The following is a 21,162-nucleotide window of genomic DNA, read 5'->3' as shown; positions in this document are numbered from 1 at the left end:
TTCTGCTGCTTCCTGTCTCCTTGAACCAGCAACACTCCATTCTGGACTCCCGCTAATGTAACCGCTGTTTATTTTTAAAACCACGCTCTGCTCTTGCGGGTCATGTTTAATGTTGTGGTGTTTGAGTGCAGCCATGCATATGCATATGTCTGTGTGTGTGTGTGTGCGCGCGCCTCACACACACACGCTGTGTAGGTTGTGGAGGTCTCAGCACATGGGCGGATGTAGCTGAGAGTTCGTCTGTATTCCCTCGCCGTCGTTCTTAAATTAGCTTTAAATCGTTCAATTTATCCTCCCACCTCTGAGCAAAGCATCTCACTTTATTTTTAAATTTATGCTGTAATTGTTCCGTTCTCACTTTGATTAAATGGATGTAGGTGTTTTTCGAGGGGTTGAATTTTCCCATTATTTTAGAGGGAATATGTATTTCTCCTAATGTTGGCTTGAGTTTCCTCTCGTTTGTCTCCTCCTCGTTTATGTTTAGTATGAGAAACAAACGCCTGGTGTGGAATTAAATCTCTGGGTACTTCAGGATCAAACTCAAGTCTTTTTTGACCTCTCTCTGGCTTTCTTCACACATTTAATGTCCTCTATTTTGTTCTTCTTTTATTTTTTACACAAAGTAAAAAGAAGGGTAAACGTGGTGAGAGCTAACGCCACAAATAGACAACATTTAGTTGATTACTAAAGGAACTGCCCACTATTTTGAGTTTTCTTTTAATAATTGAAACAAGTTTCTTTGATTTTTCAGCTTCTTAAATGTGAATATTTTTTGTAGTTTCTTTGATTTTTCAGCTTCTTAAATGTGAATATTTTCTAGTTTCTTTGATTTTTCAGCTTCTTAAATGTGAATATTTTCTAGTTTCTTTGATTTTTCAGCTTCTTAAATGTGAATATTTTCTAGTTTCATTGATTTCTCAGCTTCTTAAATGTGAATATTTTCTAGTTTCTTTGATTTCTCAGCTTCTTAAATGTAAATATTTTGTAGTTTCTTTGATTTTTCAGCTTCTTAAATGTAAATATTTTGTAGTTTCTTTGATTTTTCAGCTTCTTAAATGTGAATATGTTCTAGTTTCTTTTCTCCATAAAACAAAGAAATCATTAAAACAGGTTTGACAAACACTGATCAACATTTTTTAACGTAATTTTATGAACCACACAAGTCACAGATTGATCAAGAAAACAATTGATTCAGCATGACCTAAGGGGAACAAAATTATTTTTAATTTTTATTTATTCATTCGCACATGAAGGGAAAACAAATAAATAAAGATACAATGTAATAAGTTCTGTGTGAATATGAAGGAAAATTACAAGACATAATGTGGATACATTTGTCAAAGCACTCAAATATTCCACATAAACTCAATAGTGATACAAACAATTCATTTTCGTACAAAGTAGTGCAACTCAGTGTTTCAACAATAATAATAATAATAATAATAATAATACACTAAATTTTAATGGCCTTTATGCAGAATGATCTCAAATTGTGCACAGTAGCAGTAAAAACAAGAGACATAACAATAAAAGCTTGATGGATTTAAAGATTAATTCTTGGCTACGGTTAAAAAACAAACCTGGTGGCACAAAATAGCAGTTTCATGGATTTAAAGATTAATTCTTGGCTACGGTTAAAAAACAAACCTGGTGGCACAAAATAGCAGTTTCATAGAAAAGGACTTAAAAACACAAGATTCAAGATGTTTGTTCACCATTTATTCATGAACGAACACTCACACAGGAATTGTGCAAAATGTCAAATACAAGAAATAAATAACAGCAAAAATAGTCATGGCACAAACAGAATATAAAGTATTTAATCAGTCAAGATGCAAACCTACAGGACTACCTGAAATATGCAATTTCATAGGAAACATACAAGACTGTTAACAAGTGGGAAATATTCAAGCTATATAATGTATTGTCCAAGGGTAATATTTCACTGTTTTCACTTTTACTGCACTTACGAGAATTTGAGTGAAACACAAAGCTCCACCGAGTTCAGTTTGGTTCAGTACAGTACATATTTTTTGTGTGTTTCCGTTTGGAATCGACCCATAATAACCAGCCCCAACCCTTCCATTCTTTGGCACCCTTCCCTTGAGGTACCAGAGTAAAATAGTATGGTCAGTCTAGATCCACCCACCAGATTTGACAGAAAATGGGGACATGAGATTAGACAAGATCAGAGTGTTGCGCTTGGAGCCACCAAACTGTAGCCAAAACAAGCTGTAAAATAAGCTGTACTAAACCAAACCATACTGTACTAAACCAAACCATACTGTACTGTACTAAACCATACTGTACTAAACCAAACCATACTGTACTGTACTAAACCATACTGTACTAAACCAAACCATAGTGTACTGTACTAAACCATACTGTACTAAACCAAACCAAACTGTACTAAACTAAACTGAACTGTACTGTACTAAACCATACTGTACTAAACCAAACCAAACTGTACTAAACTAAACCATACTGTACTGTACTAAACCAAACCAAACTGTACCAAACCATACTGTACTGTACTAAACCATACTGTACTAAACCAAACCAAACTGTACTAAACTAAACCATACTGTACTAAACCAAACCAAACTGTACTAAACTAAACATTACTGTACTGTACTAAACCAAACCAAATCATACTGTACTGTACTAAACCAAACCAAACTGTACTAAACCAAACCATACTGTACTGTACTAAACCAAACCAAACCAAACTGTACTAAACCAAACCGAACCAAACTGTACTAAACCAAACCAAATCCTACTGTACTAAACCAAACCAAACTGTACTAAACCAAACTATACTGTACTTTACTAAACCAAACCATATGTACTTTACTAAACCAAATCATACTGTACTGTACTAAACCAAACCATACTGTACTGTACTAAACCAACCAAACTGTACTAAACCAAACTATACTGTACTTTACTAAACCAAACCATACTGAACTTTACTAAACCAAATCATACTGTGGCGTACTAAACCAAACCGTACCAAACCAAACCAAACTGTACTAAACCAAACTATACTGTACTAAACCAAACTGTACTAAACCAAACCAAACTGTACCATGATGGAAACACAGCAACAGTTATTGCACAATGTTTAAAGTGTCATTAGTTCAGTTCTTTATTTTTAAGGTGAAAATAAGTTCAGGATAACGTGATCTTTAGTGTCTATTGATAGATCCACACTAAAGTCTACACACTTTCTTTAAGAAACACAAGGTTTGAGCTGAATAAAACCAGTGAATCTCTAACCATCTTTCCTCCTCTTCATCCTCTTCCTCTTCCTCCTCCTCCTCGCTGCAGGCTGTGAGCTCAGTCCTCAAGTCAGAGTACGACATCCTGGTGCCACAGTGTCGACCTCTGTCACCGGGAGAAGTTCTGGGCTGCACCTCCCCTCGCTTGGACCGCCATGTCAACGCCATAATGTAAGACATTCTCTTCTCCCGCTGTCTTCCACCTTCATAAGTTTCAGCCCAGGCCCTGTCCCTGTCCCTGTCCCCTTCTGTCTTCTTTCTTTCTTTTTTTTGTCTTGTGACTTACCAGAGAAATCCGGATTTCCAAAGACAGAGCAGCCTTGACTCATGCAGGAGCTTCCCACTCCCACTGTTAGCTGCAATAATTACCCCGGCTGTTACCGAGCCCACCCATGTGACACGAGGGAGAATCAGTGTGACATCACACCAGTCCAACCTGACACATGTAGCTAGCTGTGTATGTGTGTGTGTGCACGTCCAGCTCCGAACAGCCAGATGCTGATCCAGAATGACGAGACTAAAAATACCTTCACACTGTGCGAATCGTTGAATTGTATAAAGTCAGACAGACGCAGCCACAGTTGGTTTTCTCAGAGCGACACAGAAACAACCAAACTCCTGCCAGTTCTTCATGTTTTTAAGAAAAAGTTTTTGGTTTTGTTTTTTTTTCTGTGGCACGGCATCGTGACATGTGATCAACTCTGCTACGTTCAATTCAAATAATACTTTATTTGGACCTGGGTCTGTGCATTGTATCAATATTATATCTTTATATGATGACATGAGACAAGATCTGGTATTAGATTTTAAATATCGTCATATCATGATAAACACATAGATAGCTTCTTTAGCTAACTTAGATATTTACATTATTAGCTAGCTACCAAGATAATTAGCTAGCTTACATACTGTTTAGTTAGCTGTCTTAGATAGCTAGCTACTTACATAATGTAGTTAGCTAGTTTAGATAGATAGATAGATAGATAGATAGATAGATAGATAGATAGATAGATATAGAGCTAGCTCGCCTGATTACATAGTTAGATTGAATAATGTAGTTAACTTTCTTTGATAGCTAACTAGAAAGAATAAATAATAAGCTAGTTTACGTAACGTAGTTAGCTAGCTTAGATAGATAGAGAGATAGATAGATAGATAGATAGAATACATAGTTAGATTGAATAATGTAGTTAACTTTCTTAGATAGCTAACTAGAAAGAATAAATAATAAGATAGCTTACATAACGTAGTTAGCTAGCTTAGATAGATAGAGAGATAGATAGATAGATAGAATACATAGTTAGATTGAATAATGTAGTTAACTTTTTTAGATAGCTAACTAGAAAGAATAAATAATAAGATAGCTTACATAACGTAGTTAGCTAGCTTAGATAGATAGATAGATAGATAGATAGATAGATAGATGATAGATAGATAGATAGATAGATAGATTACATAGTTAGATTGAATAATGTAGTTAACTTTTTTAGATAGCTAACTAGAAAGAATAAATAATAAGCTAGCTTACATAACGTAGTTAGCTAGCTTAGATAGCTAGATAGATAACATAGCTATCTTGGATAGAAAGAGAGAGAGAGCAGAAGAAGTAGATTTTAAGCCTTCTAATTATTTGTGTTAAATCAGAATTTGACCATATTTACGTCAATGTCTTTGTAACTCATGTAAATATTCTTCATTTAAAGAAATAAAGCAGGGTTTATCTGAAATGAAAGGTAATAATAAGCGCATAATTTAAGATCATAATACACATCATGGACAGTAGAGTGTAGTGTATTGTCACTCTCAAACCAGCTTTATAGCCACACATATCTCCTATATCAGGATATAGACTAAAAATATACACATTATTTATCACTCAGCCACTAAATTGAAGGAATTTATTTATACTTGGCCGAGGAGCACAGGGGCGACATGACATTACATCAGAATTGACCTGTCAGGATTCAAACTGTCAACCCTGTGGTTACAAGGCAAGTTCCCTTTCCACTCAACCATGGGCTGCTCACTTAATGCTAAGAACGGACTAAAGTCATGAATTTTCCTCACAGTTTTGGTTATTTTATAGTTTTTGTTTGTTTTGTTCTAACCTTAACCACAAAATCTCTGAAAAAAGACTGACTTTGTCCAATAAAAGTGGACGCCATGGACGAAGACAAGCTGTGTGAGCACATTCAGCCCTTGAATTTGAGGAATTTGGTCCTGGAAAGTCCTTAAAAAGGACAATTACATATTTTTATTTTTACAAAAACAACAGAAGAAAAAAGAAATGCTTAGAAATTCCTGTCCATGTTTGGACTGGAGGCATTTGTTTTTCATTCTCGGCAGCAGAAAGTTATTTATTTTATACTTCATTTACATTTTCCTTTTAAAAAACACAAAAACATAATAACTCAAGCTGTGAAGCCGCTGCTGCAGCAAAGAAACGGGGACAAAAGACAACAAACAAACATCTGAGTCTCCACCTGTCACGTTCCTCTGCAGTCGAGCGAATCCTATACTTTACCAAAGTAATTCCTCCCCCTAAATTTAATTATATCAGCTACTTTAACCCCAGTGTGTCTGATGTGCACATCTTATTTAGTGTTATGTGATTAAAACCTCCCGGTGCATGACATTAAAAAACGGCTACGCAAGGACAATCTGTGGCTGCGTCTTCAGCGTGAGACGCTCGAACCCTGTGGGAGACGAGAGCGATGAGCGCGTTACGTTTGCTCGTGCGAGGGAAGTAATAGAGTTAGTGTACACAACAACTCCTAATTTAATTTAACTCAATTTACAGTGTTTTGTGTTTGATGAAGGTGGAGTGAATCGATTAGTCTGCCTGAGAGCTGCTGCCACACACACACACACACACACATTTACACCGTAATGAATTGATCATGGCACAGAAAACAGTCATCGTAGTCGTTCAGGATTACTTTTATCTTAATCATAGCACAATAAATGCATAATTAAAGATATAACGTGTAACATTTCTGCATCAAAATATCTAGCACTTTTAGCCAAAAGTGTTGTCCGACACTCTTTAAATCCCCAGAAATCCATATTTCCACTGAAGATAATGGTAACTGATAACTTTTAACAGTTTTTAATGTCAAATAAAATGCCACGGCTCTCGAGTGTGACGCTCCGCTGCTCCTGCTGGTGTTTCACAATAAAAGACTTCTTCTTCTTAGAAAAGAAAAAACAGGAAATGGAGACGGCAGAGTGGTTTTGTTTTGAAGTACATACAGGAACTTTATTTGTCCCAGAGGAGCAATTTAAGAAGAATATATGACTGATGAGATAATACATACATTTTTGGGGCATTTTTTCTTTGCACTCAGTGAAAATTAAAAATAAAAAGCTTGAGGAAATGTCGAGTGGAGCGTTTGAATCCACCACCTCTGCTCTTTCTCTGCTTTCTAACACAACAGTGTTACATCTTTAACTGTGAAAGACGGGGGGTGGTTACATAAGTCAAAGTCTTACAGCATTTAATGTTATTATTGTATAGAGGCAGCAGTTATAGGTGTATCTATAGACTATAGATACAGAGAGAGAGAGAGTCACATGGACTTCTTATAGTGACAGAGGACGAATGAAGTGAGGCAGACATTCTGATCACATTCATTTCACCCAGTGTTGCTCTTTATGTTTGGCTGAAATGTGGAAGGATTATTACGTCTGCCTTTTGAAAAACCAGGCATGTGTTTTCATCATTAAAGGCTTTTAAATCACAATTAATCACAATTTAATTTCAATCAATCACAATATGTTACAGAACGTTGTATAAATGTTCCTTCTGTTTTACATTTGTGGTCGTGCTATTTTTAAACTGGTGTCACTGATAACTACAGATGCATAATATTGGACTTATTAAGATTAAGATAGTCCAACATTAGTCCTGCAGTGGGGGGATTTATGTTGTCACAGCAGCAAAGACAGTAAACAGTATACACATATATATATATATATATATATTTATATATGTATACATATGTATACATATATGTATACATATATATGTATACATATATATGTACTGCATATATACTTCACTTCAATTGTATATATATATATATACATATATGTGTGTATATATATATGTATATATGAAATTTACATTAACATACTATTTTTCATACTTCTAATAATAATAATAATAATAATAATAATACATGTTATTTATATCTAAACAGAAAATAGAGAGGAATTACAGAAAGTAGGCTGTTTTTAAACAGGTGTGTTTTGAGTCAGCATTTACAGAGGGGTGGAGAGTCAGAGTTGTGGATGTCTGGTGGGAGTGAGTTCCAGAGATGGGGCACAGAGCGGCTGGAAGCTCTGAGGAGGGCACAGTGAGGTGGATCTGAGGAGGCGGCGATGTGGAGAAGGTCTGAGACATACGGAGGGACGAGGTTATGGATGACCTTGAAGGCATGCAGGAGGATTGTGAATTGATACTGAGACTGCCCGGGAGCCAGTGGAGTGGTTGTAGGAAGGGGGTGATGTTGCGGGCAGCTGATTTCCTTTATTGTATACAACTCTCAACTCTGGTGGATGAGATATGATATTGTAATAAATACAATCAAACTAAAGTATCACGTCAGGGTGAGACCTCAACTCACTCCAGTCTGACAGTCCAGACACGATTTACGACGTTCATCTCTTGATTTTCTTGTCTTCAGTGTTGAGCCGCACAAACAGACCTGGGCTGATCCTTAAGTTTTGGAGGAGACTGTAAGTCAAACCACCCACAGCCTGAGCCACTCTAAACACTGACCAATTAGTGGCTTTTTAATTCCATGTTGTGTCTCAGTGGGCCAACTGAGACCGTGCAGTAATGAGTAGGAGTTCTGACCCGAGGCCCTCGGCACTGACAGCATGATTCTCCTCAGCTTCTCGCTCTGAACGAGCTTAATTTCACAGCATTCTGCCTCATCTTGTTTTTGCCTTTATGTTCTTGTGGTGCATGAACTCGTGCTCTGGTGGATCCACAGAACCAGACCCTGGGTTAATTGGAAAGGCTTACTTTCTCTGTTAACAGCATGTTTAAATCATTGAGGTCATATTGTGTATATATATATACCTGGTTGGCAGAGATGAGCGAGTCCTCTACCTCAGCCTCAGGCCTCTCACTCTCTCTCTCTCTCCATGTTTTATTTCTTTAGTCTTTTGTTAGAAGAAAAAGGATTTAAATTCAATTCATATTTTCCTCTCTACTCTTGTTTCTTCCTTTCTTTTCTTTACCCTGAACATTGAATTAATGTGTTTAGGTGAAGCCAGCTGCAGGGCGCTGTTGATTTAAACGTTTCTAGGGAGCGCTGTGTAGTTCTTTTCACAACCAAAATCCGACTTGTTGAAGAATATGTTGATTTTCGTGAGGATATACGTATATCCGACTTTGCACTTTGTTGTCATGTCTAAAACGTCTCAAAAATAAGAATCTACTTTGTGTTTTGAAATATTTCAATTTCCAATTTGAGGCAGATCCAATAAAATTTCCATGAGTAGAACTTAGAATTGTAAAATATGGTGTTTACTGTTGCCACTAGAGGGCGCTCTGTTTAAAAATTAATATTTACACTTGGACGTCTTCAAGGCAAGACTGTTATCAAACACATCAAGTTTGCTTCAGATTGGACCTTCTGTAGCAGAGTTATACCAATTTAGTTTGGGGGGGTTTTCACCGCAAAATGTGTCGCCCCCTAGTGCCTACACTGTGTGACATTAAGTGAATCTTTTGATAACTTTGAAATCTTATCTTGTCCACAGTGACATCACCAAATTTGAAGTTGATCAGTAGTTGATAGAGCAGAAAATCTGTGGGAGGAGTTTATTCAAATACCACATGTGCAAAATCCGCCAAAATGGCTGCTCGATCCAAAATTGTACACCTTCCTGTTGGGTTTGGGTTTTGGGTGTTATAGACTTTTTTGTTGGTACTGACTTCATACACATGTGTAACAATTTTGGTGCATGTATGTGAAACTCTTAATTTTTTTTCCAGTTATCTGGGAGATGGAAGATTCCACCTGGAGTCGATCATGATCGCAAACCCAGAGATTCCTGCCTACAGGTATTTTGAGCCACCATTGTGTTCATATTTAGGATTTTCCTTGTAATTTATATGTCAACATTATCAAATATCATCTTTTAGAATAACTTTCCTTTAATTTGGGAGCAATTAAAACTAAAACATGAGGAAAATAACAGGAGAAAAGTTAATAAAAGTTCACTTGTTATAGTCGCAATAACAGTCAAAATTGGACAATTGCAAAACAGGCAAAAAAAAAAACCCAAATACGATAAAAAGTTGGAGAATAAAAATATAAATTAGAGAAAAACAACAATGTGACAATACAAAAATTAAATATGAAAATTTTCCTTTGTGAAGTGAAAGTGTTGTTGTTATTGACAAATTCAGTTTATTCACTTTCTTTCTAATCTCATGGATCCTCTTGTTCTAAAAAAAAGCAGATTAAATGCTTAATAAATTGTGTCCACTTCCCTCTAATTCACACTGATTACTGTCTAACTCCATCACTTTTCATGATTAGATCATAATAATTTGTCCTTTCTTACATTTCTCTCCTTGTAGATGATAATCATTTTTGTGGAATTCAAACATTTACACATTTTTACATCTCTCCGTCGTTGTTATTTCACAGATATGATCCGTACAGTAAGATTTTCACCAGAGAGTTCTACGACCACGAGGCCATGCGTGCACTGAGGCTCCAGGCTGTCGACAAGGCTCGCTCGGCCCAGAGATGGGGTCTGATTCTGGGCACACTGGGTCGACAGGGCAGCCCTAAAATCCTGGAGGTGGGAGAAACTTTTCTGTATGAGGAGCCACTTTTTAAAGATGGCAAACTACTGTGTCTGTAAGAGCCGTATCATTTTTTTAATTGGTAAACAAATAATTCCCAATATATGTTTGCTAAATTCATTAAAACTTGATTTTTTATCCTTGTAATTTAAAAGATATACACGTATATCTTAACTAAAAGTGTGGGCATAGGACCATATTGAAACGGAAGTATCTATTATTCTTTATTATTATTATTATTATTCGGTCAAATGAATTGTGTGGGAGGGGCTTACAAAAGTGAAAGTCAGCTTTCATCAGATGACTTTTTGTCATGTGAATATTTCAGATTTCTTTGCTCCATAAAACAAAGACATCATTAAATCTGAATAATTTTATGTGAAAATAATCGTAAGTTGAATCAAATCAATATTTCTCTAAGGCTGGATGATATGGTATATAAATAATCTGTGTAAATGTTGAGCCTTTTTCATCTATATTACATGATCTTATATCTTATGATCTTAAATACACACTTATTATTACCTTTTTATTCCAGATAAAACCTGCTTTATTTCTTTAAATGAAGGATATCCACATGTGTTAGAAACAATAGATATGGTCAAATTCTGCTATAACACAAATAAGTAGGCTTAAATTAAATAAGTGTATCAATGCAACAGCCTTTAAAACCAGGAACTGTCGTCACAGATCCTTTATGATGTGTAGATGAGGTTACAGTCATCGTGCACTCACACAGGAAATACACCAGGACGTCGTCTCCTCTGTCTTTCTTTAATAATAGAGTGCGAGCTGTCTCTGGGTTTTTCTTGGTCTCTCAGTCTGTGATCTTCATAGTTTCAGCACAGACGGTGACCCGAGGACTGAGTGTGTTTGCTGATGATGTCGTTTCTCCGGCTTCATCAGGCTTTAACCTCCAGCTCTCATTTAATGTTGAGTGTGAAGTGATTGTGAGAGTCAGCGCTTTTCAGCCTTCAGGTGTTTTACTTTGCCAGAAGAGAAACACACTCTCTCCCACTTTGCTTTGGAGTTCTTCTTACTCGCTCTTGTTTCGTTTGTGACGCGCTCTCAGCGGCCACTTTATTAGGTACACATGTGAGCAAAGGGAGTCGGTATCAGTATCAGTCCGATACTGGTCAAAATCACTGGATCAGATATCGAGCATCCTATATATCACGTTTTTCACTATGCACAGAATAGCAGTGAAAGTGTAAATAGAAATCTTTTAGCTGAGTCATGTTTGGGCTGTTTATTTCTTCTTTTTGGGAGAACAATATTTGTTACACGGTTGGAGAAGTACGTCTTTGAAATACCTCGGCACAAATGTGTTTTTAACAGCTTCATAAATGGTCTAAAATGAAGGTATTGGACTTATATATCGGTAGATACTCGAGTTTGTGATATCTGTACCATCCCTAACATGGGATAGCACGGGTCAGTTTTTATTGTGCAATTCGATATTCGAATGACCGAGCGGAAGGGAGTTGGGCTTTGAGGTGTGCAGCAACATCTGAATGACCTCCACGACCTTTATCAGGTCAGGTATCCTATAATTCCCAGATCCCAAACTTGCTTGTGTCCAAGATAAACCAAAAAATACATTTTCATTTGGTTGATACCAGTAGAGTGTGTGATTATGATTTTGTAAATTCAATACACACAAATATAATTTGCTCTGTGCCCCTCATGTGATCTCTGGCGCCCCCCTGAGGCCAGCTTGAACCCCAGGTTGGAAAGCATAGGGATAACTTTATGTTGCTAACATCGGGACACAGATATAATCTGGCTCAATGCTATTGTTGTATTTAATTATTTGTTGTGTTATTGTTCTGATGATGTTTCCATGTGACCCAAATTCTCCTTCAGACATTATTACGATACCTTGAACTTTAAAAAGTCGCTACATTTGTGCACAAATTTCCTCCGGTCAATATTTATTTTGTGATTTAATTCACGGACATTTATTTAAAAAAGTGATTCCTCACATAGAAAATATGAGAAACTCTGTCCTTCAGAGTTTCTCTCCGAGTAAAGATCGAAAACAAAGTCTCTGTGACTCTGAGTTTCCTTCAATGAACGTGTGACACAGTGACAGGGTGAAGTGAAGAGGTTGAAGCAGAGAACCACTGCCCTTTTTTGGGCATCTCATCCCCACACTTCCCTGAGGAAGCCTCGGGTCAGAACAGACTGGACAGAGATCCAGAATATTCTGCTGGGATTACAGATTCTCAACTCAGCCTGAGAATGAAGAGAGACTGAGCCGCAGGACTGGCTGAAAAAAAAGTGGATTTATCTGCTTCTTCCCTTAAGTTTGTCTTCTCAGTGTGGACTTGGTGCAGGAGCAGAACGTACATGGACGGATCTAAGAGTGTCGGATAAAACCCGTCTCTCTGCTTGAACAAAAACTTCACAGTGACACCCAGATTAGGAGATTAGCTGTATGTTCTGCTGGAAGTCGTGCACGATGTGCAACTTTTAACGGTGGAGTTTGAGAGGAAACTGTGTTTGATGGTTTGATTCCAGATCTTTTCATTGATCCTTTTTACTTCACACTGTTTTTCCTCTTCCTCTCAGCACCTGGAGACGAAGCTGCAGTCGCTGGGAAAAGACTTCAGTCGAGTTCTTCTGTCCGAGATCTTCCCCAACAAACTGGATCTGATGTCAGACGTGGACGCGTGAGTTTTTACCATAAACACTCACACTTCACACCACTCTGACACAAGTCTGTGCGATACAAACACTATATGTATATAATTATATAATATCTAGTCTCGTAGGCGATTAATTGTCGCAATAGAAAAACACACATTCAACTTTTAGTTTATTCATTGTGACCTAATTAACGAGATAAATCATGAACAGAGCTAATTTGAATACTTCTCTCATGATGTTTGGTGAATTAATAGATAGATCTGACTTAGTTACTGACTTAACCACTGACTGACTGACTGACTGACTGACTTGCTTATTTACTGACTCACTTAATTACTGACTGACTTACTTACTGACTTACCTATTTACTGAGTGACTTAATTCTGACTGACTTAATTCTGACTTACATAATTAATTAATTAATTACTGACTGACTTAATTACTGACTGACTGACTTAATTCTGACTTACTTAATTAATTAATTAATTACTGACTGACTTAATTACTGACTGACTGACTTAATTCTGACTGACTTACTGACTTAATTCTGACTTACTTAATTAATGACTGACTTAATTCTGACTGACTAAATTACTGACTGATCTACTTACTGACTTAATTACTGACTGACTTAATTACTGACTGACTCACTTACTTTCTAACTTAATACTGACTTAATTCTGACTTACTTAATCACTTAATTACTGACTGACTTACTTACTTACTTACTTACTGACTTAATACAGACTTACTGACTTAATTCTGAATTACTTAATGACTTAATTACTGACTTAATACTGACCTACTTACTGACTTAATTCGGACTTAATTACTGACTGACTGACTTACTGACTGATTTAATTACTGACTGACTGACTGACTTACTTACTTACTGACTTAATACTGACTTATTTACTGACTTAATTCTGACTTACTTAATGACTTAATTACTAACTTACTGACTGACTTAATTACTGACTTACTGACTTAATACTGACCTACCTACTGACTTAATTCTGACTTAATTACTGACTGACTTAATTACTGATTACTTACTGACTGTTTAATGTATGTTGTGTTTTGAATGTGGAGCCAAAGACATTTTTTTACATTGTGGACAATAAAGTTTAAAATAACCTCAATTAAAATGAAGGGCAACACAAAATAAAACTGAAATGATTTACAGCAACATTTGTGAAGGCATGAGAGGACGTTTAGGTTCACATTAAGTAGTCCATGAATTTGAGCATTATTCATTTTTCATTTTTATTCATTGCCTTGTGAGTATTGATGTGAAAATTCATCCATTTAGATCTTCTTTTCCTTTAATTCTTCTTTTATCAAAGCGAGACAGACTTAGGTTTGTGCGTCCTTGGTGGAATCATGTGCTTTACTGAGTGTCGTTCTGCTTTGCACTGAAAGACTTGGAAGAGTTTCTTATTTTTCTTTTCCTCCTTCCTTAAATTCCTGCTGCACTAAGGGTTTTTCGTTAATTACTTCTGTCGGTGTCTCCTTGATATGAAGTATTACTTTATGCTTCACATTATAAACCTCAGCAGAGCAGCTCCTCACCTAAATGCCTCATTGTTGTCAATCTACATTGAAAGCATCATTGGATCCATCAGCAGAATTCACTTGAGCTCAGTCATAAGCTGGTGGATGTAGAATATGAGTTCACGGCTTCACAAACAGAATGATTATAGTTTTGAGAAATCTAACAGCCTGTTTGACACAGTCCATTCATCTAAGACGATAAGGATACAGAGAAGGACCGTCTATACACAGATACATCTTTTTCAAATGCTTACTTTTCATTGTGTACTTTAAAGATGAGGTCAGAATATAAAAAAAGAAATAATAAATCAAACTTGCTCTTCTTTCAAATAGCATTTATAGCCTTACTTATAGCCTTCAGGCTCCATATTCTGTGCATTTATATTTATTTGAAATAATGAAATCATTTATAGTTTTAACGGATAAACTTATAAAAACTCTTTTCCCTCTTAATTTACAAAAGAATTACCCGACACAAACATGGATCTGTGATTATAAATGTTCTTTATAATCACAGAAGCAGAAACCGATTATTATCAATCAATGATTAATCGACTAATCCAGCACTAAATAGATAATAGCTTATATAAATAGTTGGCTAGTTAATAGCAAGCTTAGATTGGTAGTTGGTTAGTTAATAACAAGCTTAGATTGGTAGTTGGTTAGTTAATAGCAAGCTTAGATAGTTTGCTAGTTAATAGCAAGCTTAGCTAGAGAGTTGGCTAGTTCATAGCAAGCTTATATAGGTAGTTGGCTAGTTAATAGCATAGATAGTTGGCTAGTTAATAGCAAGCTTAGATAGTTGGCTAGTTAATAGCATAGCTAGTTGGCTAGTTAATAGCACACTTAGATTGGTAGTTGGCTAGTTAATAGCATAGATAGTTGGCTAGTTAATAGCACACAGATTGGTAGTTGGCTAGTTAATAGCACACTTAGATTGGTAGTTGGCTAGTTAATAGCATAGATAGTTGGCTAGTTAATAGCATAGCTAGTTGGCTAGTTAATAGCACACTTAGATTGGTAGTTGGCTAGTTAATAGCATAGATAGTTGGCTAGTTAATAGCACACATAGATTGGTAGTTGGCTAGTTAATAGCACACTTAGATTGGTAGTTGGCTAGTTAATAGTACACTTAGATTGGTAGTTGGCTAGTTAATAGTACACTTAGATTGGTAGTTGGCTAGTTAATAGCATAGATAGTTGGCTAGTTAATAGTACACTTAGATTGGTAGTTGGCTAGTTAATAGCATAGATAGTTGGCTAGTTAATAGCACACTTAGATTGGTAGTTGGCTAGTTAATAGCATATATAGTTGGCTAGTTAATAGCACACTTAGATTGGTAGTTGGCTAGTTAATAGCACACTCAGATTGGTAGTTGGCTAGTTAATAGCATACATAGATTATAGCTTGCCTGTTAATTATAATATCAAACAAATGAAAGCTAGTAGCAGTTAAGGCAGTTGTGTTGTTGTGCAGCAGCAGAAACTGTGTTTATTTTTAAATCATAAACTCAGAGCAAGGATCTTCAGAGAAATGTCAAGTGTTCAGGCTTCACTGTTTCACGTTTTCTCTGATAATCACATGACCTCCGGCCTGAGGAGGAGAGGTGAGGGTCAGGGAGACGCTGAGGGAGCATCAGCTCCACACACACACACACACACACACACACTCACTCACTCACTCTCCCTCAGATCAGCCTCTCACTGTGCAGAAATGAGAGGTGTGAGGCAGGAGTGGGTGAGAGAGGGACAAAAGGTCTGTGAGAGAAGAAAAGTGAGTTGGAGAGAGAGAGGTAGAGTGAGAGAGAGGTAGTGGAGGAGGTTGTGTTTGAACTGCGTGATCGTGGTAACAGACTATTTTTTTCTTCATACATTTTCTTTTTCCTTTTTTTTGGCTCTCCTCTTCAGACCGATGTACGAGTGCAACTCTACAGTGATGTAACTCAGGCACGATTCACCAAGTCACAACAATCACAACAAACCCTCAGGAGAGACTAATAACATCTGAAGTATTAAGTCTGACCTGACTGACTGACTGACTGTGAGAAACAACATGATCTAATTTCCAAGATCACTTTCACTTTTCCATATCTGCTCCAGAAAATCATCTCCCACTCGACCTTTAATGACCTTTCATGGCACTCCTGCAGAACTAACACAGCCCACACTTTAGGAATCGCTGCAATCCAATCTTTATTTATTTATTTATTTATTTATTTATTTATTTATTTATTATTTCCTTTATTTCTTCTTAAACCACAGGGTGAACCAGAGTGCAGTACATACACATCTACAATATGAGGTCGATAAGGATTAACAATACACAAGTCACACCTAAATTTATAATTCCAAAATCTACTTATAATTACAGAATCTACTTAAAATCTACTTATAATTACAGAATCTACTTATAATTCCAAAATCTACTTATAATTCCAAAATCTACTTATAATTACAGAATCTACTTAAAATCTACTTATGATTACAGAATCTACTGATAATTCCAAAATCTACTTATAATTCCAAAATCTACTTATAATTACAAAATCTACTTTTAATTACAAAATCTACTTATAATTAAAAAAATCTACTTATAATTACAAAATCTACTGATAGTTTTTATAGTGTTATATACTTAGTGACCTATAGGGAACATGAGGCTGGGGCAGATCACACAGATAAGGAGGGGCAAGATTATGAAGGCATTTAAAACCAAGTAAAGAATTTTTAAATCAATCCGGTAGCACACAGGGAAACAGAATCATTGTAACGTGCTCATGCCTCCGAGCCCCGCGTCAGTCGGCGAGCAGCAGTCGACTTTAAAACCAGCAGAGTTTAAATAAATAAAAGAGAAAAGACAGAGAGGATAGAAGACGAAGGACTCTGGTAAAGGAGACACAGTAGTGCTCAGATAATGTACAGAGACGACGCTGAGGCTTTTCACTGTCATTAAACACACACACACACACAGCTGCACCATTAGCATATGCTCTTAAGTGTGTAATTAGAAAGTCCCCGAGCAAGTTTCACACTATTGTACACACACACACACACACACACACTTATCTCAAGTAGACCTCAAATGCCACCCGCTACATTTACAGCCTTTTATCTTTCTGTTTAAATTTTAATGCCCGACTCATTGAAATCACATCGCCTGTTTTAATTCAATTATTTCTACCATTAAAGGTGCACTCCCACCTTTTTTCCGCTGCCCCGCGGAAAGGTTAATTCTTTGTTGCTTTTGTCCGTGGTTTTGAAGGACGCTGAAGTGAAAGTTGTGGAGTTTTGTGTCAGAGTTACAGCAACTGAACTGCAGTGAGGAGTCATGTGACCTTATCTGCATTTATCACATCCTTTTATTCTGCACGTCTGTGTGTCTTATAGGCATGAATTAATTAATATATTCATTTTTAGATCCTAAAATATAAGTGGGTGGAGCCTTCTGTTTGTTATTTACCTTGATCTAAATGTACATAGATCAGGACAAAATGTTAGTTTTAGTTTTTTGTATTTGTATCAAATATCTGTCAAATGTACAGCACATTTCATATAGAGGGACAACTCTATGTATTTAACATGAAAAACTAAATAACAGTTTGTCGAAGAAAACCCAATTAGATTATAAATAAAACAGCGTAAAGAGAAATGGAGACAGAAAACAAAAAGTCTGACTAAAATGGAGCAAAAAATATGAAATCACAGCATAAAACAGTACTTTACTTTGAAATTATTAAATATATGTACAGTGCAGCAAAAGAGTCAAATGTAAACTGCTTTAAAAGATGATACACATATGAGAAAATAAATGTTTTTAATCTGGTTTTAAAGAGAAAAGATCATTTGTACTCTTTTCTATCTGTTGACCCTGAGCAGGTGAAAAGACATGATAAATCTTATTTTAATGCAAATTTCACAGACAAAAAGTTACAAAAAGTTGCTCAGTGTACGTCAACAAAAAAAGTTATAAAATCTTGCATTAATAAAAAAAATACAAAAACATGTTACATTACAAAAATCATGTTTTTGCACGACCAAAATGTGATAAAAACACTGACAAATCGTAACGTTACAAAAACTTGTGACAAAAATAAGATTAGATATTTATTTTGTGGACATTTAAAACAAGTAAAACAAGAACAAAAACAAGAATCTTATTAAAGTGGAATTCTTATAAATCATGAAGTTATGAATGAATGAATGAATGAATGACTGGACAGATGCAGCTCCCCCTTGTGGCCCTTCATAATAAATCACCAGGCCTGTATGATGGTGACAGTTAAAATTTGTAATGATTTGCTCCATTTACAATTATGTGATATTGGAATTTTTAAATTGGGATTTGTTTTGCAGTTTTAATCTTTAGTAGAGAGTAAATAAAGTATGTGTTCTGTTTTGAGGATAATACCTGGAATCCTGCCAGTGTGTGTTTTCCTGAACTGCGTCACTCACTCCCTCATTCATTCATTCATTCAGCAAGTCTCTGTGCTAATATTAGAAGCTTCCCCTCCAGTTGAGTGCAGCAGTCGAAGTTGACTCCTCAGGAGAATCCTCCTCAGAGTTCCCTCTCACTGACGCCAGCCTCACTCTTCTACTACATCTCACTACATGAAAACAACAACATCCCCAGAATCATAAAATACTGTCAGCATTCAGCGATCAAACGGAGCAGATTGCAGTCAAATGAAACCGTTTTGAGAATAGATTCATCAGTTTGACTGTTTTAACTTCTTAAACTTTCTTGTTTCTTTGATCTTTACAACTGAATCATTTAAGTTTGTGGACAAAAACGAGACATTTGACAACATCATTATTTCCAGTTTTGGGGAATAAAAGTTACAAAACAACAAATCGATATATAGAGACAATAATCTACAAATTAATCAGTGATTTGTTGCAGTCCTGACTCCAGGTTATACAGAGTAGTAGAACAGTTCAAAATATTGCTTCAAACTCTCGCAGAATTTGATTATTCACTTAGTTATAAAAAGTGAATCAGTTACTGTGACTATTTATTTTTATTTTACTAAAAAGATGCAAAACAAATCTTTTTATCAAGGATTGCATTTAAAAAAAACCATCTTTCTTCTTCAATGTCAAACCCAATTTGTGGTGCACCTGTGACCACAAGGTGGCAGCAGGAGACAGCACTCTGTGTTTGCAGACGTGATGAAATTTACGAGGTTCCTTGAACGCATCTTGAAGCTTCTTCCTTTAAGATCAACACGCTGTGAACCCTGCATTACTTTCACCAGCTCTCATGCACTGGCATTTAGGATATTTGAATATTTGACTACAATATACAGTATAAAATATTTAATTTTTTACTAGAAATGTTAATTTCTGATTCTAACGGAACAGCTTTTTTTTCAGCAGTTTGTTATATATATACTATATATGTTGGAAACTAAATAATGAGGTAATAAGGGTAAAGGGAAGAAAAACAATCTGCCCGCCACTGGTTTGTCGTACTGATAAAGGCTGACATTCAGTTCTGGCACACAAAGGTCAAAGTTCATACACGTCTACTCACATACTGTACATGTGCCGGCACACACATGTAATTAGTTTAGTGTTTGCAGCGTAATGTGTTTCACTCATGAAACAAAGCTGATGGATTTAAAGGTCACGTTTCACTTTATCATGAATCTGAGTGAATATGAATTCACTGTTCAGAAGCAAAGTGAGGGTACATTTATGAGGCACTATTGAAAGAAAATTGTTTTCTTAATTAATCTGACCATGTTTTTCTTGATTCATGTTTGTTTGGTCCAAAAAATTTTGCTGAAAGCTGAAAAAATAGAAAATACACTGAGACTTTTTTGATGAAAAGAAATCAATATAAAGTCACAAAATACAATACATGGACTAAGCATACGTGATGTATGAATCACTATCAGGATTGTTAATCAAATATTGATTGAAATCATGTCACTTTTTGGAAGAGAAGGTGGACTCGAGGATTGTAGCTATTGTAGCACGACTACACGTTAGCTCCTCCCACTAACCTAAAGCTGCCGCCAACTAATTAGAACTAGAGCTGCAACTAACGATTATTTTCATAAAAAATGTTGATCGGTGTTCGTCAAACCTGGACATGATAATGTTCTCAAATGTCTTGTTTTGTCCACAAACCAAAATGATTAACTTTTAATGATTTCTTTGTTTTCCAGAGCAAATAAATGAAGAAAATATTCATATTTCAGAAGCTTAAACAATCGGAAATCTTGTTTTAATCATGAAAAAAGCTTCAAACCGATTATTCGATTATCAAAATAGTTGTCGATTAATTTGGTAATCGATGAATAATCGATTAATCGTTTCAGATCTAATAGGAACCATGGCAACTGCTGCTGATTTGGGCAACACAATGAACGAACTTGCACGGTGGCCTTCACCTAATAACATCAAAGGTCCACTGTGCGCTTTATCTAATAACATCAAAGGTGCTTAAGGCCCATGGTGTTCACATGTAACACAACAGTTAGACAATAAAATGGGAATTAAAAAGTTAAATGAGTCATCATGACTTAAAACCAATGGTCCTGGACTGCACAAGTCTAAAAATGTCAGATCCATCTGAGCTGAAAGAGAGGAAAAAAGGATTTGTAAATGTTTTGTGAAGGTCGGACTCCTTCACTGTGTCTCTTTAATGCAGAAATGTCACGTATTATGTCTTTAAAACTGCAGTGGGTTCAGTGTTTTCACTCCACAGTTTCCTCCTGTGTCATCGTGTTATTTGAAAATGAGAAAATGTGAATTTTGTCCAGAGGCGGTGAAATAGTTCAGTGGCAGAAGAGACAGACAGAGAGAGAGAGAGACAGGGAGAGAGAGACAGACAGA

The 21,162-nt window shown here is 36.1% G+C and overlaps 1 protein-coding gene across 3 annotated transcripts in view; it reads left to right on the top strand.

Moving 5' to 3' along the window:
- The window catches only part of dph1 (diphthamide biosynthesis 1), a 207,464-nt gene that overhangs the window by 57,637 nt on the left and 128,665 nt on the right, over positions 1 to 21,162 (top strand). For all 3 annotated transcript variants that reach the window (XM_058633730.1, XM_058633731.1, XM_058633732.1), the window contains exons 6-9: positions 3,331 to 3,452; positions 9,292 to 9,360; positions 9,953 to 10,109; positions 12,688 to 12,788. In XM_058633730.1, coding sequence (XP_058489713.1) covers positions 3,331 to 3,452; positions 9,292 to 9,360; positions 9,953 to 10,109; positions 12,688 to 12,788 — 449 coding nt within the window. The remainder of the gene's footprint in view (positions 1 to 3,330; positions 3,453 to 9,291; positions 9,361 to 9,952; positions 10,110 to 12,687; positions 12,789 to 21,162) is intronic.

This window comes from Solea solea, chromosome 7 (genome assembly GCF_958295425.1).
Source record: "Solea solea chromosome 7, fSolSol10.1, whole genome shotgun sequence".
NCBI classification, from domain to species: domain Eukaryota; kingdom Metazoa; phylum Chordata; class Actinopteri; order Pleuronectiformes; family Soleidae; genus Solea; species Solea solea.
Note: the sequence above shows the minus strand (reverse complement) of the source record. Positions and strands in the feature narration are given on the sequence as shown.